This window comes from Labrus mixtus, chromosome 3 (genome assembly GCF_963584025.1).
Source record: "Labrus mixtus chromosome 3, fLabMix1.1, whole genome shotgun sequence".
Lineage (NCBI taxonomy): Eukaryota > Metazoa > Chordata > Actinopteri > Labriformes > Labridae > Labrus > Labrus mixtus.
Window position 1 is genome coordinate 16,681,281 of NC_083614.1, and position 27,968 is coordinate 16,709,248.

The following is a 27,968-nucleotide window of genomic DNA, read 5'->3' on the forward strand; positions in this document are numbered from 1 at the left end:
AATTCGGTCTTAGTTAACACATACTAAAAAAAATATTAAAAAGGTTTTGGAAATGTTGTTTTTGAAAAGAGGGGAAGCGGACACAGCAACCATAGTAATAACATGATGTCAGCGGGCATGTTGGAGCCCCCCTCAGCCAGCCTCCCTGAGCACACAGGGAAAGTGAGCGTCAAGACGAAGGCGGGGGATAAATTGGATTTACGGCCGTTCGATGGCTGCTGTTGCTGCCAATCAAGCGTACACGCTTTCCAATTGGCTAAGCTCTCTCACATTTATCGTGCCATCTCGTCAAGCTGCTGCTGTGTAATCGCAGGTAACTTTCTTAGGATAGCCTTCCGCTGGACGACATAGTGCTAGCAGCGCTCCTGCATTTTGAGCATTAAAAAGACACTCCACGGGACCGTGTTGCGGAAATAGGCATTTCTGTCGTTTTGGCCATCGAAAGACGTGGAAGCGGTATTTTTTCGCCGTAAGAATACCTCCTCTCTCAAAGGCGTTTGAAATCGGACACCGCTGGCATCGAGGCCCTCACTTTTGTGCGGAGGGATACGGTGTTGCGTCTGACAATGTGGACGGAGGTGGTGAAGATGTCTACGAGAAGAATGAAATCATCTCAGTTGTAACAACAAAAAAAGGAAGACGCGAGATTAGTTACTATAATAGATTTGTTTGCACACAGACTTGTTACATTGAAGCAAACACGTGGGCGCTGCGTGAAAAACAGGCTTACCAGGACAAAAGGAAGACATCTACGGTGCTCCAATGCGTTTCATGCACTGAGGTCGAAATTCTCTTGAAGTTTTATGTTTTTCCCCTTGCGAGTCTCCGCTTTTCTTTTTACTGTTGGATATCAGACACTTGGCCAGGAGAGGTAAAAAGACCTTCTTTCACTTCATTTTTCGAGGGAAGTTGCATGAATTCGATGGGTTTTCACTGTCACATATTTTGACGCCTGCAATTTTCGAAAGTTTTTCGGGAATGTGTGGTTAAAGAGGGGGGATGTTAAGTTTTTTGTCTGGTTTGAGGTGGCGAGCCAAGTGTGTGATGGTCTCCGCATCGACCACGGAGAGGAGGAAATTACCCCTTTGTTCTGCAAAAAGACTCGACTTACGTCAAATGTTAGTTCTGTCTAATAAGCCTCATTTTGTTTTTTCACCGTGTGTCTCCGCCATAGCTTTAGCTACTAGGCTATGTGGAAATATGAAATCTTTACGTCGTGTAACGCTGGGGAGTATTTTAGCAAAACTTTGTGTTAGGGGCCTACATGTATTTTCCACACAAGCCAGAAACAAACTTTCCATAAAACACATTTGTTAGCCCTTTAAAACACTCCTTTATGGAAGTGTCTGGCCACCAGCTAGACTTTATTTTATTGCACATTTGGCAGGAAATTCCTCATGCTCCCACCCCCACCGTCTCCTCCACTGAACTCCCTCATAATGCACGACTTGAACCCTAATATGTGAAAGAAAGAGCTCCCTTATTTGTTGCATGAAGTTTGGATAATTGCTCTTATTCTGCAGGAATAGGCTACCGGCGTTGCAGTTGTTTAACACAGAATTGGTTTACTCCAGGAACACACACACACACACACACACACACACAACTGTTGATTTTGATTTAGTTAGTGTTGAAGATGATGTCAACATAGTTCAAAATAAAAGGGGAATGGTTTATTTGTAAGCAGTAGCTTGCCACTGGAAGTAGACTATAGTGGAGATTATCAAATAATGTATAGTGCCATATATGTTTTCTGTCGTTACATTCAATCTAAAGTGGTCATCTTTTATATATTGTGTCTGCCACATGACAGAGGCCTTTATAGTTTCTTTTAGACAGCAACTGAATCAACAGTTGAATAAGCTTTGCTCTAAAGCAAGGCGGCTCTTGTCCCCGTAAAAGCTTTGAGGCAAACGCGTATTTAAGTGACTTTGGTTTGATCTTTATTACAGCTACAGGACTTGTGTCTTGCACCTTTTTTTTTTTTCTCTCCTTTTTTTTTTATTACTGTCAACAATATTTTTTCTTAATGGTAATACCACGTTTGTTAGACAGGCAACAGGAACTTATATAAGCCCATTGTTATGGTCAAAACCTGAGGCAGGCACACACACAAGTTGTGTTTGCTGTTAAGAAATTAATTTAAAGTGAAGTTTGTTTTGTAAAGCATCTTCTTCAGCTCACTGTTTCCTTCTTGTGTGCAGAATGACCTGCCTTCTTTGCCTTGTGTGGGGTGACAAAGGCCCCTAATCTGCTAGCTTCATTTATTGATCCAGCAGTAGCTGTAGATGCCATTTTGTTACATCCAGCCCCTCTATGTCACTGCTCCTTTTAAATTTATTGCTAAAAAATGTAAGTGATTATGTTTTTTTTTTTAGTGGTGTGCTTGTCCTAGATTCTTCCATCATATTCAAAAGTTTGGAAAACACTGACAGCCATGTTTCTAGCTTACTTCCACTGGGCTATGTGTTGTATGATCACTTCCTTTACTTGTTTCAAGGTTACATTAGTTTGCTTGCCTTACTTTATTACACTTGGACTACGCTGATTGTCCCCCCCCAGAAGTGATTCCCCCCCCCCCCCTCCCCCCCATAAATGTATAAAATGTATAACTGCCTTTTAAAGGTTTTTAATGTTTTGCTTTCAAGTGGCTCAACATTTACATTTTAATTTCTCTACCTACTTTTAAGTGTAAAGAGTTATTTTTTATTTTTTTACTTTCTCCAACTTGCATTACCTTCAAACAAAATTCCTCTTTTTTGTATTTTTATTGTATTCATTTATGCTGGTACACTGACTTACAAATGAGGCTGTAAAAGCACACCACCTGTTGGTGTCCAAGTGCCTCTATTCCTTCGCTGGCTCGCTCCTCTTACTACTAGTCCTCTGTGAGGCTCCCAGAGCCTCCGCTCAGCATCTGAGAGCAGCCTCGGGCTTGTGTTGGAATGCAAAACACAGGGTAAATCCAGTATTCATGCTCACTGTGTCATTTGACAAGGTTCTTTCTGAGTTGACATATGGTAATTTGGTAATGACGTGTTTGCATACAGTCATTAGCTCTGCCTTTCACCCCTATTTCCTTGGGCTAACAATAGTCCCAATTATGTCTGTAATTGTAAATGTATTGCATTCTCTTTAATGTAGCAATGATCGACATATGGTTGTGTTATTTCACCAGGGTTGCGTAAAATGAGACAATTCTTTCTTCATTACTTGGTAGGGACTTGATTTAAGGCAGAGTATTCATCATTTCGTGGCAGTGTTTTTCTGTTTGGATGGGAAAGCATTGCCTGGCTTATATTAGCATTTTTAATAGACTCACCTAAGTGTTTAGTGTTAAGTAGCCCAGCGTTGTCTGTTTTTCCCTCATCGGCCTGTCTTTCTGTGTTGTGGTAATTTGAGCTATGTTTGTGCCAGACTCAATAGACGGTCATTGATTTTAATATAGTAACTACTCAGATGCAATAATTATAGCCACACAGCTTTATAATTATTTTAATAAACATATTTCAAATACAAAATTAATGCATTTGTGATATTTAAAAAAAAAAACGTGTTTTTTTTATTGCTGACCTTGCCCTTATTGGTATCTTTACAAAGACAATCAACTTGCCCATACAAATCATCTCAAGGGTTGCGTTACCTCAAAGCTAGAGTAGTTAAAACCAGTCATTACCCTCATCCTCTGTTTTTTTAAGAGCTATATGTAACTTCTCTGTGTGCTTGCTAGTGCCATTAAAACCCTGTATCTGCAAATTTCTCTCATAGGGTTTATTAGAGACTGAAGGGTATGAGCGAACAGCAGCAAAGAATGGCTGCAGTGGGAACTGACAAGGAACTCAACGACCTCCTGGATTTCAGCGCGGTAAGAGAGTGGGAGTGCAGTCTGGGTGGTTCTTGGGGGCAGTGGGAGGAAGAGCTAAAGAGAGAGCGATACAGGTGTGGGTATGGTCAAACAAGAGCTGGAGGTCTGAATGAGAGAAGTGGGGAAAAGGTGCGAGCGAAGAAACTCAGTGGGAAGCTTAATCTCCCAAAAACGTCATCAAAAGTATTAAAACAAATTGAACAATAGGTTGTGTCAGCTCAAATAATTTCCATCTTTCGTTCTTGGCATGCAGAGATAGTGCTGATTACATCAAAGTGAAATACCTCAGGGTGACGGGTGAAAATGGATCATGGTTTTAGAACATTGGTTATTCAATAATGTAGGCGTTTGAAAAATCCAAAATGAGAAAGTGGATCATCACTGTAGTGAACTAGCATCCACTAAAAATATTAATACTGATGAATAACAAAAAGAAGTCATTTCCTCCTGTTTGTCTTGTTAACACAATCTAATAATAATGTTATATAAGAACTGAGATGAGTAGTTAGGATTCACTTCTGGTTTTCTTTGTCGTATTCTTCATATTATTTGTCTTTAGGAAGACATTTTTCACTGAGGTGTTTTCAGAGATATCCTCCAGACATCTTCAAAGTGGATACATTTCTTTTTCTGTTTTACCTGCTTTTCTTTTTTTGTCGCAAAGCTTTTGTTGAGCTTTACTCTCACATAAACATCTCAGACATCCAACAGAGCTGTGTTAGTTATTTTTCTTCTCTAAAACAAAATAACCTCTTTTTTTTTTGTTGTTGTTGGTAGGGTTCCATCATAATGACTTGCTTTTCAGTTTTTGCAGCTCTGTTAATATAGGCCTACTCTCTGCCACACCATCGGTATTTAAAGGAAGCCGTTCCCCCTCAAAGAAAAACACTGCTTGTTGTGAAGGGGGTTAGTGGGAGGTTCTCATTAGACAGTTGGGTTGTGTTAGAAAAGCTCAGATTGATCAGCTGCCAATTTCTATCAGCAGATGTTCTGTCTAAATATGACATTGATAATTGGGTGAGAAACTGTCACACAATGTAGAAATATATTTCCTCCTCTTTGTTTAATTGCCAGCTAGAAACGCAAATGCTTGCTATGTAGGATGTTGAATAAAGCAAGGCTTTGAATGTTTAAGATATCTGCAACTAAATTTAATGTAGACAAAGACACACCCAGAAAAAATAAAAAACAAAGGGGAGACAGAGATCATATGCACAAGGGACAGATTGATTATGGTGTCCATGTAAGAAAAATGTACTGGACTGAAAACTTCCACAAAACAACTATTTAGCTAGTGTAAATATCCCTCAGTGGCTCGGTTATATCATGGCCTTAACAACAATGTTTTTAAACTAAAAATTAAACTGAAATTAGAATTAAAACCCAAAACATTTCAGTCTATTTTAGGGGAGGGAGGGGTGGGGGCACAATAGTCCTCTGTATTTGAATTTTATAGATGTAAGCAATTACTTGAGTTTTGAAATGTGGGTTTTGAAAATAAAGAATGTTTACAACTTAATGGTTTTTCTAGTGTGGTTTGAGATGGCACAAGAGGTGGAATCATACATTTTTAAGTAGTTTGTGGATGACTTTAGACTGTTTCAACACTGAAATGCCTGTCTAAACTACATGTATCTGGTTTATTAGAGGAAGTAGGATGTGTGAAGTGTGCAGTTCTTTTCTTTGTTAGTTACCATATCTTTACTCTTTTGTCTTGTAGATGTTCGCGCCTCCAGTTGCCAACGGGAAGAACAGGACAATGACACTCGCCAGCAGCCAGTTTGGTGGATCAGGTAGGCTTTTTGTAATTGTACCAGTTGTTGAGCATTTTTTTCTGTAAGAAACTACGTGACATACTACAGCATACTCCATGTCAGTTTATGCTATTCTACCTTTATTTGTATCTTTGAGAAATTAATTTCTCTTCACTGGTCAGTTTTTTTTTCTTCTTCCTTTATTAACTATTGGAAAGTGGATGTAGTCAACCCCCTCCATCACCTGAATCCTTTGAGTGAGCTCCTCTCTCTTCCTGAATGTTATTAGTCGGTAGTGTTACTTTCATTCCTCTGTCACCCTGCCAACCTGGCGTGTGAAATCGAGTCACACTCCCTAGTGTTCCCCAGAGTGAGAACTTGGCCACTGAGGAACAAAGGCAAAAAAAGGGGCTTATGGACTTGAAACGACTCCCCCACCCTGAAGTGTAAAACACTCCTCCCCCAACACCGCGCTGGGCTCTTACCCCCACTGATCTGCAGGAAATGGCTTGAGTCTGAGACAATGTCCCTCACCCCCAGCTCGCAGCCTCTTAAACTGGCCCAGCATGCACTGAGTGGCCAGAGTGGAAGAGAGAGCTTGTTGAATAGAGGGATCGGCCCGTGGAAGGCAGGATTCTGTTTGTTTCTATTACAGCAGGCAATTACTAAGCAGTGAGGAGTTAATTCCTTCCCCCCTCCTCATGTCCTAAAGTGTGGCCCTCGGTCATTGACACTCATTTTTATATGATAATTCAGGCCCTCCCATTTAACTTTGGGAGATCTGCAGGTACCCTCTAACAGCACATGGGAGTCAAAAAGTTAACATTTGTGAATTTGAGCTAGGGAGGTTATGGTAGACTGTGTCATTTTAAATCGCACATTAACAGGGATTCCAGTCTATAATAAAACATAAACAGACTGTTCATGAGGGAAAACATAGCTAGAAAATTAGCGGTTTATAACTTATCTTTAGGTAATGCCTTCATTTGTCAGGACCTCCCTTTGAAACTAACAACCAAAAAGATTGCTTATTATTCAAAATGGGAAGCTTTCAAGCCCAGGAAACCTATTTAATTTTAAACATTTAAGAGCACTGTCCATCGATGACGTAGGTGGCTTGTATATTCAGGGATCCAGCAGCGCGGGAACGGCAGTGAGCAGCCTATTGGCCCACCAGACCACCTCTATTCATCAACACAAAAGTGCTCAGAGGGGTGCTAATTGCATTAGGCGTCCTTCTCCCTTCCTCAGTGGCCACAGTGTGTGCGTGTGCGAGTAAGTGTGGGGAAGGGTGTGTCGGGTAGAGTGGAGGGGAGAGGAAAGAGGAGAGGATTGGCAAGTAGTGAGGGATGTTTGAGAAGTAGGGGAGGCAGAGTGTGACGGTCTGTGGTGGGAGCTGGCCAAGCCTACAAGCCTTTAGGCAGGCGTCCCCTCTGTCACCTCTGCAGCTGCTGGCAACGTCTCCAACCCCCGTCACACACATAAACACACAAACACAGAAGACCCGACAGGAATTGCTACCCTAAGATCACAACAAACAGCATTGCGAATTTACACATGTGGTTTCCCCTGGTAGATTTCTTACAAACGATGCATTTGGCTTTTGCACTATGAGCTGTGTTTTTGCTCCCACTTGCAGTTTAGTGTCAAGTATTTCTCTGTGCATTGGTGGGCTGTAGTTGGAAAATCTAAGCCCTCACAAGAGAATATATCTCAGAGAGTGGCTCCCTTCTTCAAATAAATTAGATGTTTTCAGAGACTGCAGCCCTGAGAAGGCTTTGTGGTTCAGAGAATAAATATTTTTCTGGCTTCTGGTTGTGAGTCCATATTTGTTTTGCCTTGTGACTTTTATTTGAAGTACGTTCATACTAGCCCAAAATCTAGATTGATAAGTCAGAAGAAGAACCTGTGGTTTTAATGATTAAGCAAATGTCTGTTTACATTTCTCACTAGCATGTATGTTAAGTTAATCATTCAATAAGTTATCCATCCAAATGTTTTATTCCCATTTTCATCTCTTCAGTCCTATTGACTGAACTGGAATCACCTGAAAATGGCATGGAATTTGATATTGCATTTGTAAGCAAGATTAAGAAAGAACAAGAGAAGATGTTGATTTATTTTTCCCCACAGCATCCGTCTTCTGTTACGATCCAATACATTCTTAATTACAGAAGCTGCATGCACAGTGGTCAGTTCTGTGACTACTGCTGGTAGTGGTGCAACAGACCACAAATACACATACAAGCAGTTCACCAAACATAAACTCCCTTTTTATTTAGAAAGTTATTTTCCAAAGTCTGTAATATAGGAATTACATAATTTTACTCAGTATTAGTAACCCCCCCCCCCCCCCCCCATCAGATCATCAACCTCACAAAAAGTCTTGTCAGTGAATTACCAAACAAGTTTGTTATGATGTCTGTGCACGGGCTGCACCTGCAGTGTGTGTTAGATGAAACACCAAAATGTATTGGTTTTTGGTCGAACAGTGCTCTGCAATGGAGTTTTTTTCATCTTCAGACTGCAACGTTATAAACGTTAAGTTTCTAATGTCATATGCAGCCAACAGCTGATACCTGGTTGATTAACGCAGCCACAGTGAAATGAAACAGTCACCATGCAAATGTCAATGCTTTATGACCCATTTTTATGTGAGTCAACAAAAACACTTTCAGAAAGATATTTTTAAAAGACTGAATTTACTTCCTAGTTGTACAGTGGATCGATCCGCAGAGCCCATGCGGCCTAAACTGTATGGGTTGATTGTAACAGATCACGGGTCAACTGTGATCTATTTTATCCTCTGACTGATGTGGCGATCAGACATACTTTATTGTAGAATAGTCATGTAAAGGAGAAATCTGGGGCTTTTGGTTTGGTTTTCAGGTCACCTGACTGACATTTCACATCCTGCGTTGTGAGTATCGTGCATGCACACATAGCAATAATGATTGTAAAACAACATTTTGTTCAGTCCCCAGAACATGCCAAGGACAAAAAAAATCTGATATTTAAAGGATAGTGTCGCATGTGATCTCCATGGTGAAACATGGTGGGTCATCTTACAAATAAATGTTTCATGACTTTATCATTTTGGGTTTTTGACTGTCTTTTTATGTTCACGTGACTGAGATGAACAACAACAAAGACAAACCTCTCTTTAGGTAGTTTGGCTCTCCTAGGCTGGCTGAGCGTCAGTGTCACCTCAGCAGCTCTCCACCTTGTTTTAATTGCCTCCGAGTTAATTACTCCAGTAAGTGTGAAACAATGTTGTCAGACTTCTCCTGCACAGCCGTGCTTTCACTCTATCCTCTGCACCCCCGCTGGCCAAATGGAAGCTGAATAAGCGGGTGAGTTGTGTTTTGAAAAGGCTGTTAAGATTATGAAGTTACTCTGTTGGCCTACTCAGCACGGATTGTTTTTTTTTTACAGTAGCCCTTTTCCAACTGTGTTTCCGCAAAGCGGCCGTAACCAAGATCAGACGTTATGACTTCCTTGTGCTTTCATATTGTTAATGTGATAGCGTAATATTCTTGTTCCAGTCTGTGAAATCTCATTGTGTTTCGGGGACGCTGATCTCGTCTCCCTTCTGTTGTTACCTTTAAAGACGATACAGATGGGGTTCACTTCGTCCCCCCATTAGGCCTCCTCAGATTGAAGGTGAAACATCACAGGGACGTAAATAGTGCGACTTGAAACGGCAGTCTAAATATGGCCAGAGGTAATGTGGGTACAAATCGAGTACCTGTTTTAAGATTGTATTATATGTAAAAAGTAATAAAAGCTGGTGTTTAACCTGAAATTTGGCAGAAGCTAGTGTCTTTAAGTGGAAAGAAAAAACAGTGAGTATTACAAGAGTTTTCAGTTCTAGTCTGTTTGTTGATTTTCTTCTCAAACAGGGATTTTTATTGGGCTAATTAGATGCCACCTTTTCTGGCATGAAGGTTTGTCTGAAACATCTTCATACAAGGTCTGTCATCTTTATTTAGCAGCAAGCCCTTCACCAATGTCCTGTGCCATTGGACATGGTTGACGGTGGTGCAGAGCTTTATTCGTGCTGTGGCCTTTCAGCAGGGCCGATCTGACAGTGAGCGAGGCTGATCTTTTGAGGTCCCCTCTCCTCCCTGCTCATCTGATTCTCCATGCCACTGGCATCGGCTCCATAGATCACTGCTGTCGCAGCGTATGTAGGTGCTTGCACCGCTCTGTTAGACTCATCACTCATTCTCACTCGTCAGCCAGGCGGCTGATCTCGCCCAGACCCCTCTCACTCTGCCATCCCTCTTGTTCCTCTCTCTCTCTCTCTCTCTCTCTCTCGTCTCCTTGCTTTCTCCTTCCACTCGCTCCCTCTCTTTGCTTTCTCACACACATTTTTTTAATTAGGCAAAAATCAAAGACTGAATATGAATATTCATAAGGCAACCACATTAATATGCACAATTATGCAAATCAGCATGCAATTAAGGCTCGTGTCTCCAGAGAGCCTGGATAGCATTAGTGCATAAGACAGGGAGAAGGGGATGATGGGGGTATTTTGGAGTTTTCTGCTTCACCAGTCTTTTGGCTGTGTTTTTCCTTTGTGCAACACATCGATTCTTTCTTTACCTAAAACATTGTGCTTCATGTTTTGGCTTTAAATATTTTGTTTAGTGTTATTTTAGATGTTTAGTTTAAATATGTCAAACTGACTGAGTAGAACTTTGTGTGGTTTAGATACATTAGATTAGGGATGTGGATGGTAAATTTGCTGCTGTTCAGTGACCGCAATCAACACTAATGGGAACCCTCACAAGTATTTGCTATTTTTATTTTTTTCGAAGTGGTGCATCATTGCATCTTGAATGTGGCAGCAGCGCCTTTGATCAGTAGTGATGCTTACTCCTGCAAGCCCATTGTGGCCACTTAAGGACATTTAATGTTAAGAGGAGGAGGTAGTGACAGGTTCCCTTGATATGATTCCAACATTAGATCATTTGTACATTTCTACAGTAACACATAGGATAATAATTATGTGCTTGAATTGAAAGGTTGAAATAGTCCTTCCTAGTAATAGTTTAGTTTTACCTGCTGTTTTGATTTCTATATCTTTGCATGAGACTAACTTACATACTCTTTAAATACCTGTCATTAACAATTTCTCTGTCCACAGCAATAGATGAGCGCAGCGGCTCAGGGTCTTGGGGATCGGCAGAACAGAACAGCCCCTCATTCAGCCAAGGACGGGTAAGATTTGAATACACACTTGCAGTCTTAAATTGCATATTATTTAAAGTTTTGAGATATTAGCCCTAACACCAGGTGCTTGGATATTGGCACACCTTTTCACCCTACCAATGCAACAGCATAGCGCTTTTTCATGCTGTGTGCCATGTTTGATTTGAAGTGGTAGTTTTACTTTCTACCTAATAACCTTGGCTCAGGATCCAGAATTGGCAAGCTTCTGGTAGCCCAGAACCTCTGTGGAAGCCCATCGGTAATGTCAGCTTCACATCCGCTGTAAATGTCTTGGCACAACTCAGTGTAAATACTAGAAACGGGGGATGAAAAAGATGCAGCAGGCTTTGATTACCACAAGTTGATAATTAAGAAAGTAGGTTTGAATCCTCTAAGCTAATGCAGATTTGTTTGGCATGGATCCTGTTAGAGAGAAAAGAAGAGGGAGGGTAACCACTATGGCGAATAGGTGAGCCAGAAAGATAGGGTTGTACTTAGAGTGGTTATCATTTAGGTAGAGTTTGTTTTTCTAGATTTTGAGATTTTAATTCAAATATTTTCTTTACCTAAAATTACTCATATTTTGGTGAATACCTTTGTTTCTTTAGGGCTACCCTGAGGGATCCCACTTCAGTGAGCATGAAGGCTTGTCCTCTCCATTCATCAGTTCAGGGATACCAGGTATGTTTTTTTCAACTTTCCTTTAACTGTTGTTAATTAATGACACTATGTGGTCGTGTTAAAAACGTTCAGTAACTAAGTTGGAATAACCATATAAATGTATATATTAGTGCCAGAGGAAATATTATCTGTCACAGTCCAGTATGAAAATAGCCATGTTGAATCTGCCTGTTTTAACTTCCGTGCATACTTTATGACCAATTGTTTTCTCAGTGGTAAAATGTGTATGTGTCCACACGCATGCATGTGCATGTGTGTGTGCGCCTGTGTTCATTCGTTGAGTGATGGGGATGTGAGGGCACTGAAGCAGAAACCTTCCCTTGGGTTTCGTCTGGCAGGCGGCTTTATGCAGCTGAGCGTACTGAAAAAGGGGAGGGCATCTCTGGACTTTTTGTACTTGGGAAAACCTACTTTTCATTTGTTTTTTCATTGCGCTGTACATCTGATTGTTTTTACTTGCATTTACGTTATCTGAACTTCACTTTATTTCCTGCAGGTAAAACTGAGAGGCCACCATACCAGCCCTTTGGAAGCCAGGTATGTTTCCATTGAGCTGATAGATGTTTGACAAGGTTACATCTATGTGTATATGTGTGTTTTTAGAGAGCTGTTTTATGTAGTGTGTCTGTATAGAGGAAACCATGCTTTCTCACTTCTCTTTTCACGTTAAACACTTTGAATCAACTGTCTTCATTTCCTAGAAGCTGTTAGTATCTTGCTCTCTCGCGCCCCTTCAGGTATTATAAGTAAAACCCTTTTTCTTTATCTTCTTCTTCTAGCCTGGGTTTCTTCCTACTGACATAGCAATGCCCAGCCCTGATGCCATGTCTCCTTCAGGCCTAAAATCTGGCTCCCAGTTTTATCCATCATATCCAAACAACCCCAGGAGAAGGCCACCTGATGGAAGTATAGGTAAGAGAACTGGGCCAGTCATGGTGGAGTAACTAAGGCTGCCACTAATTATTATTTTTATATAATTTTAGGTCATTCTTTAGAGTATGGTTCAGGTGATAAACTATTGAATGTCACAATTTTTCAAAGCCAAACTGTATTTCTTCAGATTGGTTCATATGACAAAGAGTCAAAAGACTCCGTTATCCAAACATATTACATTCTTTAGCTAAACAAACATTTGAGAGCCAGGAAAGAGTCATTCTTTAGTATTTTATTAAGGAGTTGGGTTGAAGAATGATTTAGTGATTATCAAAATAGTTGTTGATTAAAGATTTATCAATTTACTCATTGAAAAAAGGCTTTTGTTTCAGTTCTATTGTTAACACTTCCCTCCACAATCAATGACCTCATAGGATCAGAGATCTGAAATCCAAAAACTAGGTTGAAGGGGCTTCTAATTTTTTGTCAACTTTTTTTACAAGATTATCTTTGAGTGTTAGGCGTTTTGTTTTGTATTTTTTTGTCTCAACTTACTGAATATTTAAGTTACACAGATGCATATGTTTATATTTGAAGGATTTGATTTTGGGCCTTTAAGCCTTTATTTACACAGAGCAGTTGATAGAGTAGGAAACCAGGGAGAGAGCAGGGACGGACATGCAGGAAAGGAGCCGAGGATCAGAGTTGAACCCAGACCGCCTGCTCAGACCACTACAGCCTCTGTTCATAGGGCGAACTAACGACTAGGAACACCGGCGACCCAATAGATGCATATATTTTAGTGGCTATTACCATACCTTTACACTAATATGCACATGCAAATACATCTATTCAGTGTCTTCAGTGTTGTCTGTTATGTTTCCACCAGAGCACATGAAGGAACTGCACCTGAACTGATATAACATTGGCATATGTGTCCTTATATGTGTTTTTGTCTCTCACCTTTTTCTCTGTCTCTGTCTGCCTGAATGTAGAAACCCAGCCAAAGAAGATTCGGAAACCCCCTGGCCTGCCATCCTCGGTGAGAGCTTATTTCTGCTCGCCTTCACAGCTCACAGCCAGTCCTTACTCTCTCTCTGTCTCTCTATCATTCTCTCGCTCCCACACATTTGCCACACATAGAAACACACTGCATGTAGACGCTGCTATCCCCACTCTGCTTGAGCAGTTCTGTGACAGACGGGGGTAAAGACCCTCTGCTCAGTCAGACTCTGTGAGATGACAGTCAGGCAACTCGGGCCCCAGTAAACATCATGACTGTGGTTGTTTCTACACAACACTCAAGTGGTTTAAAGTGGTGTTTAGGGTCTGGTTGTCATGTAGACAAGCAATTTTATAGGATTTAGAGATACTTTGTCAGGTCAAAAAATTTCCTTTTTCTGTGGCCCAATTTGTGCTGTACCTGTCTAAGACATTGGATAATAATGGTTTACATGTTTCTGGCAGGCACTACATTTAAGGTTCCAAAACAGTTAGATTCCAGTGGTTGGTTTAAATGTATATCCCGTTCAAAGTTGACAACAATATGCTTATAGGTCTATTTGTCTCTTTCTTGATTTCTATAAAGCTATTCCTTTTTTATAAGCAAAAGACAATGTAGAAACAATTAATGAAGTTGTTTGGCAAGACAGTTCATATAGTTAAAAGTCCTTCTTGGAATCTTGGTTCCTAAATATTAGGCCATTTTGTTTTCCTTGGAAATGTTTAGGCTTAGTTGGATGTCAAAATGTTGAATCCTGCATCAAATCTGCTCCACAAAGTGAAATCAAACCCCAATCCAAGGCCAAAGCAGTATGAAGTGTCATATAGAGCTTTGATTTACTGTACCAAGTGTCACATTTTGTCAGTGGGCCCAGAATTCCCAGCAGCTGATGCAGCTGATGTGTGCGTGGATGATGGCAACCACACATAGCTGGAAACACAAGTCATCGTTGCATGCTTGATATATACAGGATCTCACTGTTAGTTTAGAAGAGCTAGACAAACTCTTGCCATTTAATTTGCTTAGTTTGAGTATTTTATTCTTATTACTATACAGTTTTAATTCCTGAAGATCATAGATGAATCGCAGCCCATTTGCTGAATTTGACAACTGTTTAGTCTTGTAGTATAGCATTTTCTACACAACACTATCTTAATTTCCTCATCACTTTGAACCATAAGATGCATGGCTTTCTAAGAGAGCAAACACGATATCTCAAGTTAGAGGAACCCGAGTGGGTCGTTGAGTGGGCGTGACTGTTTCTATTAGAGCCCGATCCTGCTGCCAGAGCTGCCACTGGATCATTTATGTGAAATACTGCCAGTACACAAACATTTTCTGTAACCAAGTCCTCATGCTACTGTAGTTCTCAGATGTCAAGAGTGACCTCAAACATTAACTGGATATGGTATCTTTGCGTCTGCTCACTTCTGGCATCTGTCTTTCACAACTGCACCTTGAAGCTATAGAGGCAGAGTATAAGGTTTAACGTTTTTTTTTTTTTCCACCAGTTTGTGTAAATATTGGTTGTGCTTGGGAATTTTAGATTGTATAAGTGAAGGCCCCTTATCCTGCACTTGGCCTTGTCTTTGCCCCATGTTTTTTTTATCATCTAAGTAAGTATTGAAAAACTTTGACACAGAAGAGTAAAATGAAAATTGACTCATGAGTATGCTGATATTTGTTTAATGCATGGATGAAGTAAATTCAAAGGATTTATATGGCTGACTGTCAGACTAGGTCCACAAGCCTTGGAAGTTTTGTCTGGCAGGAAAGGAAGTCTGGATCTTTCTTTGTGTGAGTTGAAGTTGCAGCGACTGTATCTTCTGCATTGATTAGGTGTGCTTTTATCAGATTCCCAAATAGTCAGTAAGGAGACTGACTTGTGAACCTTCTACTTGGTTCAATTTTTGACCCCTTGTTTATCGCAGGAATGAAGAAATTTGCTTTTTTTTTTTCTTAAGTGTCCGTGCTGTCCTCCATCTGATGATGTTGTGAAACCTCAGGGTGTAGACATTCAGCCGTGGTAACTACTACATCACAAGCTGTTTTCACATACGAACTCCACTGCTCCTACAATTCTCCTGACCTGGCTGTTCACATATGCACCTCACAGGTTCTCCTGAAGCAAAACAAGATATACGTGGAAGTAACGGGTGAAGCAACAGAGTCCGCTATGATTCTAAAATGGGAACATTTGCCTTTATATAAATGTGATACATAGTTCAACAGAATTATAATGTCAATAAAAGAGCAGAGAATAACATACTGACGAACAGAAACCATAACGCAACAGTTTAATCACATGCATGGAGATCGTAGCGGTTGCGTTCATACAGTCTGTGGACCTTTCACTGGTCACACTGATATAAACGGCACCACCCTCTCCCATTGGCTGGAGGTGAATTCTCCAGATAACATCCTGTTGTGTTCTCACATCAGCTCACAAAGACTTTATATTGAAAAAATACTAGGGGGCTGGCAGGAGAAGCTCTGGGTAAAGTAAGAGTGAAAAATGTGACTGTTTGCGTTCACACATAAAGCTTCTCCTGCAAAAAATCAGGAGTTATTCAGGAGTTTTCTGCAAGTGTTAAAGCCCTAACAGAGGCTCTGTCTGGCCATGGCCCGTTTCTCTCCCTCTCTGAACTCAGTAATTTCCCGCAGTGTAAATGACGGCGGTGTGGTTTTTGTGCGAATTATGACATGTTTGTGTGGGTGAACCCCCCCTCCCCCACTTCACCCAGCCCTCCGCCTACGCCTCACCACATGATGGCCTGGGTGGGCCTCCCCCTGTGAGTGACCCAGTTGTGAGGCGTGGTGCTTGCGAGGCCTCTTAGTCTCGTGTCTGAGCCCAGATTAATGACTGCCGATGATGATCCTGTGGTCTTTCCTCCCTCCCACGCTCCCTCCCATCCTTTTACCACCTTGTCAACTTGTTTTTTCTTTTATCTACTTTTGTATGTTAAATCTTGTTCCTGAAAAGTGGTTATTGGATGTATAACAGCCAAACTTCAAATGCCATTTCTCATCCCCTCGTGCTACTAGACTTATTTAAGTCACTAAAACCTGTTCACAAGGTCCTTGCTCTAACCCTGTGAACCATCACCTCCTTTCACCTGAAAAGAATCCTACAGCAGTGAGAAACTTCTCTTCTGCCCCCTAGTTGCCCAGTGGACTAATAACAAAGCTTAACTGAGTGAACAAAGTACTTTGAGGTTAGTTTTATGTTAATCTTCATCTACCTCCAACCCCTGCATCAACCCTTGTTTTTCTAATGTAGAGACCTTTACACAGTCATAACCCGAATTACATTAAACCCTTATTAGTGGAGGATTTTAGCCCAGAATCCCCTTTCTTCCTGAGGATACAATTATCCAGCTTCACCAGTCATTGTGTAGTTTTCTGTTCCCATCTAAAGCAGCAGGATTCACTCGACATTGTTCCTCATAAAACAACTCAAAGCCTATTGTTAAATGAAACCATCTCCATCATGTTTTCCCCTGAATTAACCGTGATCATTTTAAATCCCCTGTTTCCTTCACACTCCCCTGGCCATATCAAGCTTTGTTTAAGTCATTTAGATTACCTTCTCCTGTCCCCCCTCGACACCCCTTATCTCTCTTCCCATTTCATAAATCATCAGGGCCTTCATTTTTTCCTCTCAATCCTCCCCCTTGCCCCTTTACCACCCCTACCCACTGCAATCTCTCTCTTTCTCTCTCTCTCTCTCTCTCTCTCTCTCTCTCTCTCTCTCCCTCTTTTCTCGCTCTCTCACTCGCTGACTGGATCCCAGCCCCCATCGTTCTCCCTCTCTTCGCTCCCTCTCCTCAGCCCAGCTGCCTGTGGAGTTGGATGTGGTCCAGGAACAGGCAGATGGCTCTGTAATTAGAAGTGCATCTCTCCATTCCCTTTCCACTTCTCCCTGTTAAATCAAATTACAGAAAAAATCCCTTCTCTGGATTAGCATTCTTTGCAGCATAGCCTCCGTTCTCTCTCTCTTCCTCTTATCTGTCATGAACTACAGAGTAGAAGAGGAAAAGACAGACTGAGTTGTGGCTGATGGTGTGGGGAAACTGAGGGCTTCTCATGACCATATTCAGTTTGTAGCTTCAGAGGCAAGAGATGTATGACACTTACGGCAAGAGTGTTTTTTTCACCATGTGTAGTGAATATGTTTGGACTCTTTAAGATGCCAATATAAAATGTTCAATTTCATCAGAGCTGCTCTTTTTCATGTTTTTTCTAAAATCAAATCCTTTGTTGATTTCATAAACAATGTGATAGTGCCAGTTTGAGGGTTTTGCTAGAGGAGTGTGTGTATGTGTGTTTATGTATATGTTTGTGTGTATGCTTGTGTGTGTGTGTGTGTTGGCTCATCGAATGCATGGTATGTGTGCGAGTGGAGACTGAATGTGTTATAGGGAGGGGCTGCAGGCCAGGCAGTGCGATGTCACTAGGGTCCTGGGAGCTAGAGGAAGTGCTCACTGTGCACTGGGATTCATGCCGTCGCTGTGCCCAGCATGGCATGGCCGCTGTGTTCTCCCCCACAGGCAAAGACCCAACCTGCCTCCACAGCCCGCGGACTCCCTCTTGCCATCTTGTGGCTGTTTTGAAGCTAGTGTAACTAAATGGTTTCAAATGCAGGGCTTGACATTATATCTGGCGAGCAGAATGCAGCTTCCTGCTCAAGGCCTGTTGAAATACTTCCTTAAAAAAAAAAACTAGGAATGACTTTTTATTCCCTTATGTGTACATAAATCAGATCTGTTCATTTTCTTCATTTCTGGGGGTGAATTATTTTCCAAATCAGAAGTTATGTTACAATGGTGGGGCCAGTGATCTTGAAAATCGATTGGCATCGAGAGCCAGTGGAGAACTTGACTTAATGTCAACTCCTGAAATGCAAATAAAGGGAGTTTTCACCATTTAATTTCTCAGGACTACACGTAAAATATCCAGTTATTTTATTCGGTACTCATTGTAGAAATCACTGATCGACTGCTCATCGTCTGCATGTTTGTTTAGGTGTATGCCTCCACATCTGGTGACGAGTATTCCAGAGACAATGGAGGATATCCTGGTGCAAAGCCTGGAGCTGTCTACCCTGGCTCTTTCTATATGCAAGGTAACAATTCACATGTTATCACTCAAATTAATTTGTTCTTTCATCCTGTCTGTTTTTATGATTTCTGCTAATGTCTTTTTGCTTTTCTCAGAAGACCCTTGGTCCTCTTCTGGCTACTCTGCCATGCTGGGCAACTCTCCTCACATTGGGCAGCCGGGCTCCTTCTCTGCAATCAACCCACAGGACAGGATGGTGTGTTTAAAAGACCATTGTGGTCTTTTTTTTATTGTATTCTTTTTTCTATATAATGCTTCACATCATCGATTTTATGGTGGAACTCTTCAGTAGCACACATTTTGGCGTATATTCTCCAAAAGTGTCTGTGCCTTTTATTCCAATAAAACTGCATTTCATCTGAGATTCATCAATTATATAATTTACATTGTAGATTTCACAAAGAGGTTTATGATAAAACTTTCTAAATGGATTTGTCACATTTTGTTTAATTTCTGTGTAGGGTGTATGTTCCTTATAATGCTACTTGTATCCCCTCTCCAGAAGCGTCATCCCCTGCCTCTGTCCCCACAGAACTATCCTCTGCATGGCAGTGAAGTCAATGGCTTCCACTCGGCCCCCACCACCTACAACCACACACCTGCCATCAACGGAGAAAGCATCATGGGTAGGCAACCCTTAAATTGAACTTATCAAAAAAGTATCGTAGTATTTTCTGTTAACTCCCTTGTTCATAAGATTATTCACTTCTGAAAACAATTAACGGGTCATCTGACTGTCATTATTTATTTTTGTCTCTGCAGCCAACCGAGGCACCACAGCTGGCAGTTCAGGAGATGAAATTGGGAAGGCTCTTGCTTCAGTGGGTTATTTATTTATTTTTTGGTTTAGTGATGGGCAACAAAACAAATACAAATATTTTCTGTTTTAAATATCTGTTTTTACAACGTAAAAATCTGAAGTATATGAAATTTAAGGGGGCAGCAGAGATGTGTGGGTTCATTTCCTGAGTAATGCGAGTGTGCCCTTGAGCAAGTCACCCAACAGCTCAGGGGTGCCCCCTGCAAACCCCCCCCCCCCCCCCCCAAATCAGGGCAAATGAAAAAAGTCTCATAATACTTCTAAAGTAACATGCCATAAAAACTTTTTATCAAACAAATTGTCATATTTCCCAGCACTAGTCTGAACCATGCTTTCTAATGCAAATGGCACTTCAAAGCAGTGCAATAATTTAATGTTTTTTTTTTTTATCCATCAGATATACCCGTCGGACCACAATAGTAATAACTTCTCCTCGGCTCCATCTACTCCTGGATCCCCTCAGGCAATTGCAGGTAAAGTTCGATTCCAGCATCAAGATAATTTAAGTCTCAGATTTTCCTATCATCTAGTAATGTGCCATTTTAAACAATATCAAGAAATCTGCAGTTTCATGAATTCATTACTTATCTTTAAAAATCCTAGTCTGTATTGTACGCCGCGACAGTTTGGTACTAGCTTTTGGATGTTTTTTCCTGTCAGCTCTAACATCTAACGTACATTTTTTCAAATCATAACGTTCTTAAACAAAGTTTGGGTGTTTTTATCATCCGGGTTGTCTCTCATGCAACCACAGATTTTTATATTTCAATTTTAGGCACACATTCACTTCATCAGTCCAATTTATTGAACTTGTTTTGTTTGATTGCAACCTTGTTTTTGGCACACAAAAATGAATCAGTTGAAATTGCTGGATCAAAAATTATCCTCTGCATTGTTGATGTTCCTAAGCACATAAACGAGTATGCAGCTCCATCTGCTGTAAATTTAAGGACTTCAATTCTAAAATATCCCAATATTTCTCTCTGCAGGAGCTCAGTCTCAGTGGCAAAGACCCACAACACCTAATTATGAAGGGCAACCACACACACTGGTATGTTCAAACATTCTTCTGCTACAACAAAGTTTATTTTTCTGACAATATTTTCTGTTATTTGTGCTTTAAGAAGAAACTCACTTTTAAAGTCATTACATTTATTTATGTAGCAAAGTAAAATGGAGGACCGTTTGGAGGAGGCCATCCATGTACTGCGTAGCCATGCTGTGGGCCAGGGCCTAGAGGGCGCCGACATGCACAGCCTGCTGTCCTCTGTACACAACGGGGGCCTCGGTGGCCTCTCTCCAGCTTTCCCCAATGCCAGTCTTGCCCTCAGTAACAGACATCCTGCTATGGTGAGTCATCTACTCTGCTCAAATTGTGTTTCAAGAGACTTTTGACAGTGGGGGACATCAACATGAGGCAAACAGAAGTGTTCTGTTGTGTTTTTGGTGAGCTTATTCTCATACATAATAACTATCAATCTGAGTTAAGGGACGTCCCTGCTCATTTCATCAGGCAAGAGACTGTCAACTTTAAAATACACAAAGAATATGTTAAAATATCCAAAACATGTCCACACACTTCACTTAATTGAATGTGATGACTTATGGTTGACTACTAACCATAATTTTATACTTTATATGTAAATGACATCTTGTTACCTTATTTTAATTTTCTTTGTTATAAATTTGTTTTCTGTTCCAATAACAAAGAACACAAACTAATACTGAGAAACAGCACGTCAAAATTTATTATTCAAACAATATTTTGTTCCATCTACTGGTCAAAAGTGAAACTGCAAGCGTTTCATTATAAATAGTATTTTTTGATGTTCATGTTTAGTGAGTTCCGTTTTTAAATACCTCATTCAGGAAATGTAATATGTACTACAAATACGGGATTTAACGTGTCAAGGTGTTTTTTATCTCGAGTTACTCAAGTAAGAAAAGGGCATTTTGTTCTAGGAAACTTTTTGCTGTTTTTCCCTTCTGTAATGCACATTATGGTTCTTCATCAGCAGGGAGGGAAACACGAGGAGCCCACTGGTCTTCCTCCCAGCAACACTTTGCTGCACGGTCATCATGCATCCGGACCAACGCCGTCAGTCGGCCAACCAGAAGGCTTTACCAGTAAGTCCTACCAAATAGGTTTTCACTTATAAAAGACTTCGTAATTTCATACTTTGATCATCTCTGCTTAATTTTAGCTTTCCAAATTCATCAGTTGTAATATATCTTATGTAGGCCTAAGTGCAATTTAACAAGATCCTCCTGTCTATGTGTTTGTCCTTAGGTCTCCCTGGTGGTATGGCTCGCTCCACACACTCCTCCAGCAGCTCAGACATCAAAAGAGAAGACAAAGAGGATGATGAGAATTCATCTGTTGCTGACAAATCAGAAGATGAAAAGAAGGACTCCAAGGTAGCACGTAGTCGAACAAGGTAAGGCTTTCCTGTTTTAATGTTTTCTAATCTTGACCTTTGGCTTGTTTTTAGCGCAAACTTGTACAACATATTTTATACTGTCAATTTTACACATTTCATCCCACAAAGGTGGATATTGTCTGGAAATAATTGCAAATTTTGAAAATATAATGGAACCTATTAAAGATAGGTCTGCGGTTAGGTTCAACATATCCGCTTTGAAATTACAATTTTATTCACGTTAGTCATCTCCACTGTCCTATGTGTCCCATTGATGCCCAGACTTTGTTAGGTATTTAACACTGTTGAAATCCCCCTCCCTTCATGTCACGTTTTCAGAAAGGAGGCGTTTACCCTCCAGATGCTCTCTAGCCTTACAGACCACAAAGATGAGTAAGTTGCTCCAATAGATAATCCATTTCTTGTGCTTTGTGGGCCCACTCAAAGTACCTGTTAATGCACCTGGGCTCACTGAAAGCGCATGTATGTGGAACAAAAGTCTGCTTTTTGATTTGTAGAAACATTATAAAATGCTATCCTAATCTGAATTTTATTAATCATTGAATTTCCATATTTCTGTTCTTTTGCTACAAAGAACATAAAAGCCTTTACTCATAACAAACGGGTTAATTTGGAAACCATGAAATATAACTGCAATACTGCTACAGTGCAGTAACGAAGCTCAGCTGTCATCACATCTTTGTACATTCATATTGTTTCGCGACGGCGTACTATAGAAAATCATTAGCACTCTTTGTGCTCTCAAGAGTTGTGGCGCTGACGCTACAGCCCGTTATGCAGTCCCCTCTTAAAGAACACATACAATGCACATACAGCTCTGTATACTTAGTTAGGTGAATGCATCTATTTCGGTCGGATTACATTTTCTTTATATACATTTGAACTGGGATATGCTGCTTTTTTGAGTGTGAAACTTTTGACACTGTGTGCGTACATTCAGTACAAAGCTCACCAGTGGATAGTCTGTCCCTACTTTTGATACTAAATTTAAAGGTCAGTAGAATCAACATTCAAACTGGTCCACTTCTCCTGGGCTCATCACCACCAGAAGCGCACGCCCACTCCAGGACTTCATGTGTACATTTACTGCTTGTACACAGCAAGCTACCTGAGAATATAACATTTGATGTAAATGAAGAGCAGGTTATTTGGCAAGCTAGCAAAAGCTTATTGCCCTCATCACATTGCCGGTTTGAATGTCATCCAATTGCTGAATTGTAACCACTCCTGACCATTCCTGTGCGCTGTCAGTGGCTGGGGGAAATATTTTAAGTCAACCAAAACATCAAAATACAGGCAGAGGACAGGATCTCTGCAGAAACAGTCACCATCACACATGTACGGTTGCCCATAAGTGATGATTGATGGACATTACTTTTCCATAAGTCTAGATTAAATTTTTTAGGAAAGAGCTACTGACTCTGCCTCTGAACAGCTAAATGCTAGCCATAATGTAGCATGGACTCTTAAAATACCTGATGGTATGTATTGAAATGTTGTCTTGCCTTTAAAATAATTATTTTTTCTATTTTCATTTTGAGTAGTCAAGATGAGGAGGAAGATGATGAAGATCTTCCTCCTGAGGTGAAGATGGAACGTGAGAAAGAACGGCGAGTGGCTAACAATGCCAGAGAGCGTCTGAGAGTACGGGACATCAACGAGGCATTTAAGGAGCTTGGAAGGATGTGCCAGCTGCACCTCAGCCATGACAAACCTCAGACCAAACTTCTAATCCTGCATCAAGCCGTCAATGTCATCCTCAATTTAGAACAACAAGTCAGAGGTCAGTCTGCAGCACATCAATGATGGAAGACACAGTTATGTTTTACCTCCACTAAATCAACAGTTTGTCATTCTCTTATACTGAGCCCGCTCTTTATGTTCTTCCTTTCTTTGTTAGAGCGTAACCTTAACCCCAAGGCAGCATGTCTAAAACGCCGTGAGGAGGAGAAGGTGTCTGGGGTGGTGGGTGAAGCACCCATGCAGCTTTCAGGAGGCCATCCCAGTATGGGAGGAGATGGCCACAACCCAGTTGGCCACATGTAACACCAGGTAGGCCTTGAACATCAACAACTTCAATTAATAAAAAACTATTAATAAAAGGGTTTTACTGTGGGAATGTTGTAGTTGTCCACCCTATAACAGATGAGCAACTAGTGTATCTGATAACATAGAAGTCAGGCAACTTGTATTGTCAGAGCTGGGCACACATCCTTTAATCCGTTACTCCATAATCATCAGCAACATTTTCTTTTAAACATGCATGATTATTTGAAAATTGATTATTGAAATCTTTAAAGCTAGAGACATTAGCAATGTTCGTTGCAGCTTGTAAACACAACATTCAAACTGAACAGAACGTAACTGGATAAACGGATGAATTACTATTGACTCTAACGTCTTTGTTAACAAGTCACATTTTTGATTAACTGTGCTCCCCTCTGTGTATTGTGTCATCATATATATATTGGTTCGTCATTTCCTACTTGAATCCAACTTTGGAGTGGAGTAGTCTCGAATTCAGACAGAAATCATGATCATGTTAGAGTTCAGTTTAAAAACAATGTTATACCTCGCAACAAAGCCAAATCATTTTTAAGAAGAGGGAAAAGGATTTCATGAAAATCTTAAGGACTATAACTTAAACCTGGAATATTCTGCTTTGTGAAAGTCAGTGGTCTTAGTATTGTCCATAGTCTTTGATAATGTTTTGGTTAAATGAACGAAAACTAAATCATATTGTATGTGATCCTTCCTTTATCCAGATCCAGTGGTGTTTCCTTGGCTGTCAGAGGACGTGGCCTTAACAGATTTCTTCCACCCATTATTCTCAGTGTGTGTGTGTATATGTGGACATGTCTGTGTATTGTCCGTTCAAGTTTCAAGATGCACATTCACACACTCGTACACACATGCATACTGCCAAAACTGACACAGCCTGTTTGTCACACTCCCAACCATGACTACAAGCTCAAATGTGAAGAACTTTTTTTTTTAGTTTTGCTTTGTTTTATACATGTAAAATCCTTTTTTTCTTCTTGGTTTCCACAAGATGATGGAACTCCGGAGTACTTTTTTGTCCTGCCACAAATTGGGACTTCACACACTGCCGAGAGGTGCTCTTGTCAAAGGAAGGAGACCTAAACAAACACAAATTGAATCAAGGATTTGTGCCTAATTGTTACATGTTTTCTATTTGACATTTAAGCAAATTGCTTGACATGTGAGGAACATTTATTGTGAGGGATTGCTCATTTGTATGAGCAATTATTTTTTAATGTATGTCATTCCCAGCGTGATGGTACAGTCTTACATATGTTATGTAACCAAGCCAATAGTTGAAGTTGAATTGTCTAAATTCGCTGACCTTGCCTTGATCTTATCAGAAGATGTTTGAGGAAGGTGAAAGAAAGGACACAAGGGAAAGGTCAAAGTTTTGACAGTCCAAAAGTCCACAATCTGGACACTGGAAAAAAAAAAGTCCTTTATAAAAAAAACACATGAATTATCAGAGTTGAATCTGTCAACAACAAAACTGTTCTTCCTATTAGTTGACCACAAAATTTCAGACTTACTCCCGTAAGCCCCTGTCATAGGTTCAGGTTTTTGTACTGTGATATGTACTAAGGCATAGGTGGAAAAGACAAAGCACAGTTTTGTAGGTTCAAGCTGGAAGACAAGTGTCGATCTGTGTTGCATTTCAGTCCCTGAAAGTCGTGTTAAAAAAGCCATTGGAGACACTTGCTAAGTGATCAACACCACTTAGTGCTCTTACTTTCTTTAAATGGTTTACTGTCAATGCCAGCAGACTTTACAGCTCAAGTTTTTCCCCTTCATTGATTTTCTGTAAAAGACAAAAAACTCTGAGGACTGTTGAAATCCCTCCATCAAAAGGAATCCAGTTTGTTTGAAGCAGACAAGCCTTTGTGTACCGGGCTTTCTTTTCCTAAATGAGCATTCCCACTGAATAACAGCCCCTCACCTTCCTCGTGAGTAAGTCTGTTCTCAAGTTTCTTACCGAGAGAAGTGTGACGTGTAAATTCACTTCATACATTACTCTGATACGTTTCATTTTTCAAAATTAAATATATATAAGAATATATATTTTTTGTTAGTCTATACATTGTAGATTTTTTACATAAATGGCAATATTAGTTTGAAGTTTAGAGTGTATTGTAGATGAGCTGAATAAGGGGATATTTGACATAAAAATTAAATTGTTCAAAAATTAACTCAAAATTGAAACAGAATTGCAGAGGACTTGCAGCACCAGATGAAAAAAGAAAATGTTGAAAGTGTTTGGTGTATCCTTTATTCCAGTTTAAGTTGTAATGCTTATCAGCTACCCAGATGAACTTTTTTCTTTCCATTTGGGGGTATGTGGACGGTGTCTGTGCCATGGTCCTGTTGAGGTATTCTTGCTTAAGCAGTGTGGCACAGAAGAAAAATGTGGGAAGGGATTTTTTGTCTCTAACAGTAATTATGCAACTGGTTTTTGAATGTAGCTACCATACAAATGTGGATCCCCTTCATTTTTTTCCTGTTTTTTTTTTCTTCAGTACAGTATAATAGTTTTCATTTCACCTTTTTCTAATGTCTGCCCACAACTAAGTGGCTCTCAGTGTGCAGCTCACTTTGTAGTCGCCTGCACATTTATTTCAGAGGCAGACGTCGGTATTTGGGTGTAAGGTAATGGATAATATGGAGAACAAAACAGTGTTATCGTGATGTTATTCCCATGTCATGTCATGTTGTGAATGGTTTTTCCCAACATGTAATCACAAATGGGAGGGAGAGCATTTTGTGTTAAATTTCTACAAAGAAAAAAGAGATGAAGAAAAAGACCTATACAAATCAATAGTGTGGCCTTTTCATTCTCAAGACTTAACATGATGGGAGAGTGATACCTTATCAGTGCCTGAACTTGTATTTTTCATTTAAGACAGTTTTATTTTGTGAACCATATCATTTCATTTATCATGGAGATTAAAGAGGTACTTGTTCATTCCCCCACCCTTCCTTCTCCTAATGCTTTTTTCAATTTTCAGGAAGAAGTTAAAATGGTATAAAGAGATTTTCTTTCAGTGTATCTAGTTAAATAAATAAATGTTATGTAGATCTTGTTTAGTTTTTATTCGTTTTTTTTCTTTCTAATTATTCAACTGGATTATATTGTCCAAACTGCTGTTTTAGTTAAGGTCATGGGTCCAGATCACGAGTTTTCTTTCTATCTGCCCTATATTGCAAAATCGGATGACATTAAGGGGTTCAAGAGATACTGCTTGTGGCTCTGATTGTCTGCTTTTGATGCACATTAACATGTTTCAGTGTATGTATCAATTTCAATGTAGGGAGTTTTATTTTATGTCTTAGCTGGAGCCTCTAAAGACTTGGAGCATTTGACATTTCTGTTCACCAGAGTGCAAGCCCTTTGTTGCAGTGACTTACAGTATATATAGTCTCCAGTGAAACTTTTCACCTCTGACCTTGCCTCTTCCAGCTCTTTGATAGCGTCAACAGTAACTATTAGTAAGATGTTCTGATCAGTTCTTTCAGAGTTGAATTTGAAGTTTTACTTTTATTATTACAAGACCATTTAGTTTACTGAATATTGCAGATTTGTTCCAAGGGAAAAAAATAACTCTATGTCATTCAGTATGTATGAAGATCCCATTAGCTTAAAAGCTACATACTCAACTACATTTTTGGGGAACCCTATTTCTTAACAAAAGTCCCAATATTGACATTTTAAAATTTGCGGATAGAAAATTGAATTCTGCAAGAGCACATAATGTTAACAGTTGAAGGGTTTGAAGTTGTTTTGGGAAAAGAAAGCAGTAAAAAACAAAAAAAAAAGACATGCTTTCAACAACTGTTATCTTTGTTGAATTGAAAGGGGAGCGAATTTTGAGTGTTAAACACATTCACAGGTAAAGAGCCTGACATCTTGGTGTGAGGACTCTGTTGACCCCCTGCAGGGTCTTCAGTGCCTCACTCAATCTCATCATCTTCTTTTTTTATATATATAAATATATATAGTTGAGAACTGTCCTGTATATAACAGTAATGTAGCAATAAATGTGCCATTTTTAATAACAGATTATACCTTTTCCAATGTCTGGCTTTTGAAATTGTATACATAAAAGGAAAAATAAAGGAAAACATTGTAATAAAGGGTTTACTTGTAGTTTGG

At 40.0% G+C, this 27,968-nt stretch overlaps 1 protein-coding gene across 11 annotated transcripts; it reads left to right on the forward strand.

Moving 5' to 3' along the window:
• The first annotated feature begins 308 nt into the window (after positions 1-308).
• tcf3b (transcription factor 3b) lies at positions 309-27,952 on the forward strand. 11 transcript variants are annotated; one of them, XM_061033383.1, is made up of 22 exons: positions 310-871; positions 1,026-1,118; positions 3,769-3,865; positions 5,586-5,658; positions 10,772-10,845; positions 11,445-11,517; positions 12,014-12,054; positions 12,297-12,429; positions 13,386-13,432; positions 18,419-18,518; positions 18,610-18,710; positions 19,017-19,140; positions 19,277-19,335; positions 19,732-19,807; positions 20,324-20,385; positions 20,499-20,684; positions 21,350-21,461; positions 21,625-21,772; positions 22,094-22,147; positions 23,317-23,558; positions 23,676-23,827; positions 24,541-27,952. In XM_061033383.1, the coding sequence occupies exons 3-21, from the start codon at positions 3,791-3,793 to the stop codon at positions 23,819-23,821; spliced, it is 1,926 nt and encodes a 641-aa protein (XP_060889366.1). In that variant the 5' UTR covers positions 310-871; positions 1,026-1,118; positions 3,769-3,790; the 3' UTR covers positions 23,822-23,827; positions 24,541-27,952. The 11 variants fall into 11 exon arrangements, with proteins under 11 accessions (XP_060889371.1, XP_060889375.1, XP_060889366.1 ...); XM_061033388.1 differs by lacking the exon at positions 1,026-1,118 and having other exon boundaries at positions 309-871; positions 18,613-18,710; XM_061033382.1 differs by lacking the exon at positions 1,026-1,118.
• The last annotated feature ends 16 nt before the right edge of the window (positions 27,953-27,968 follow it).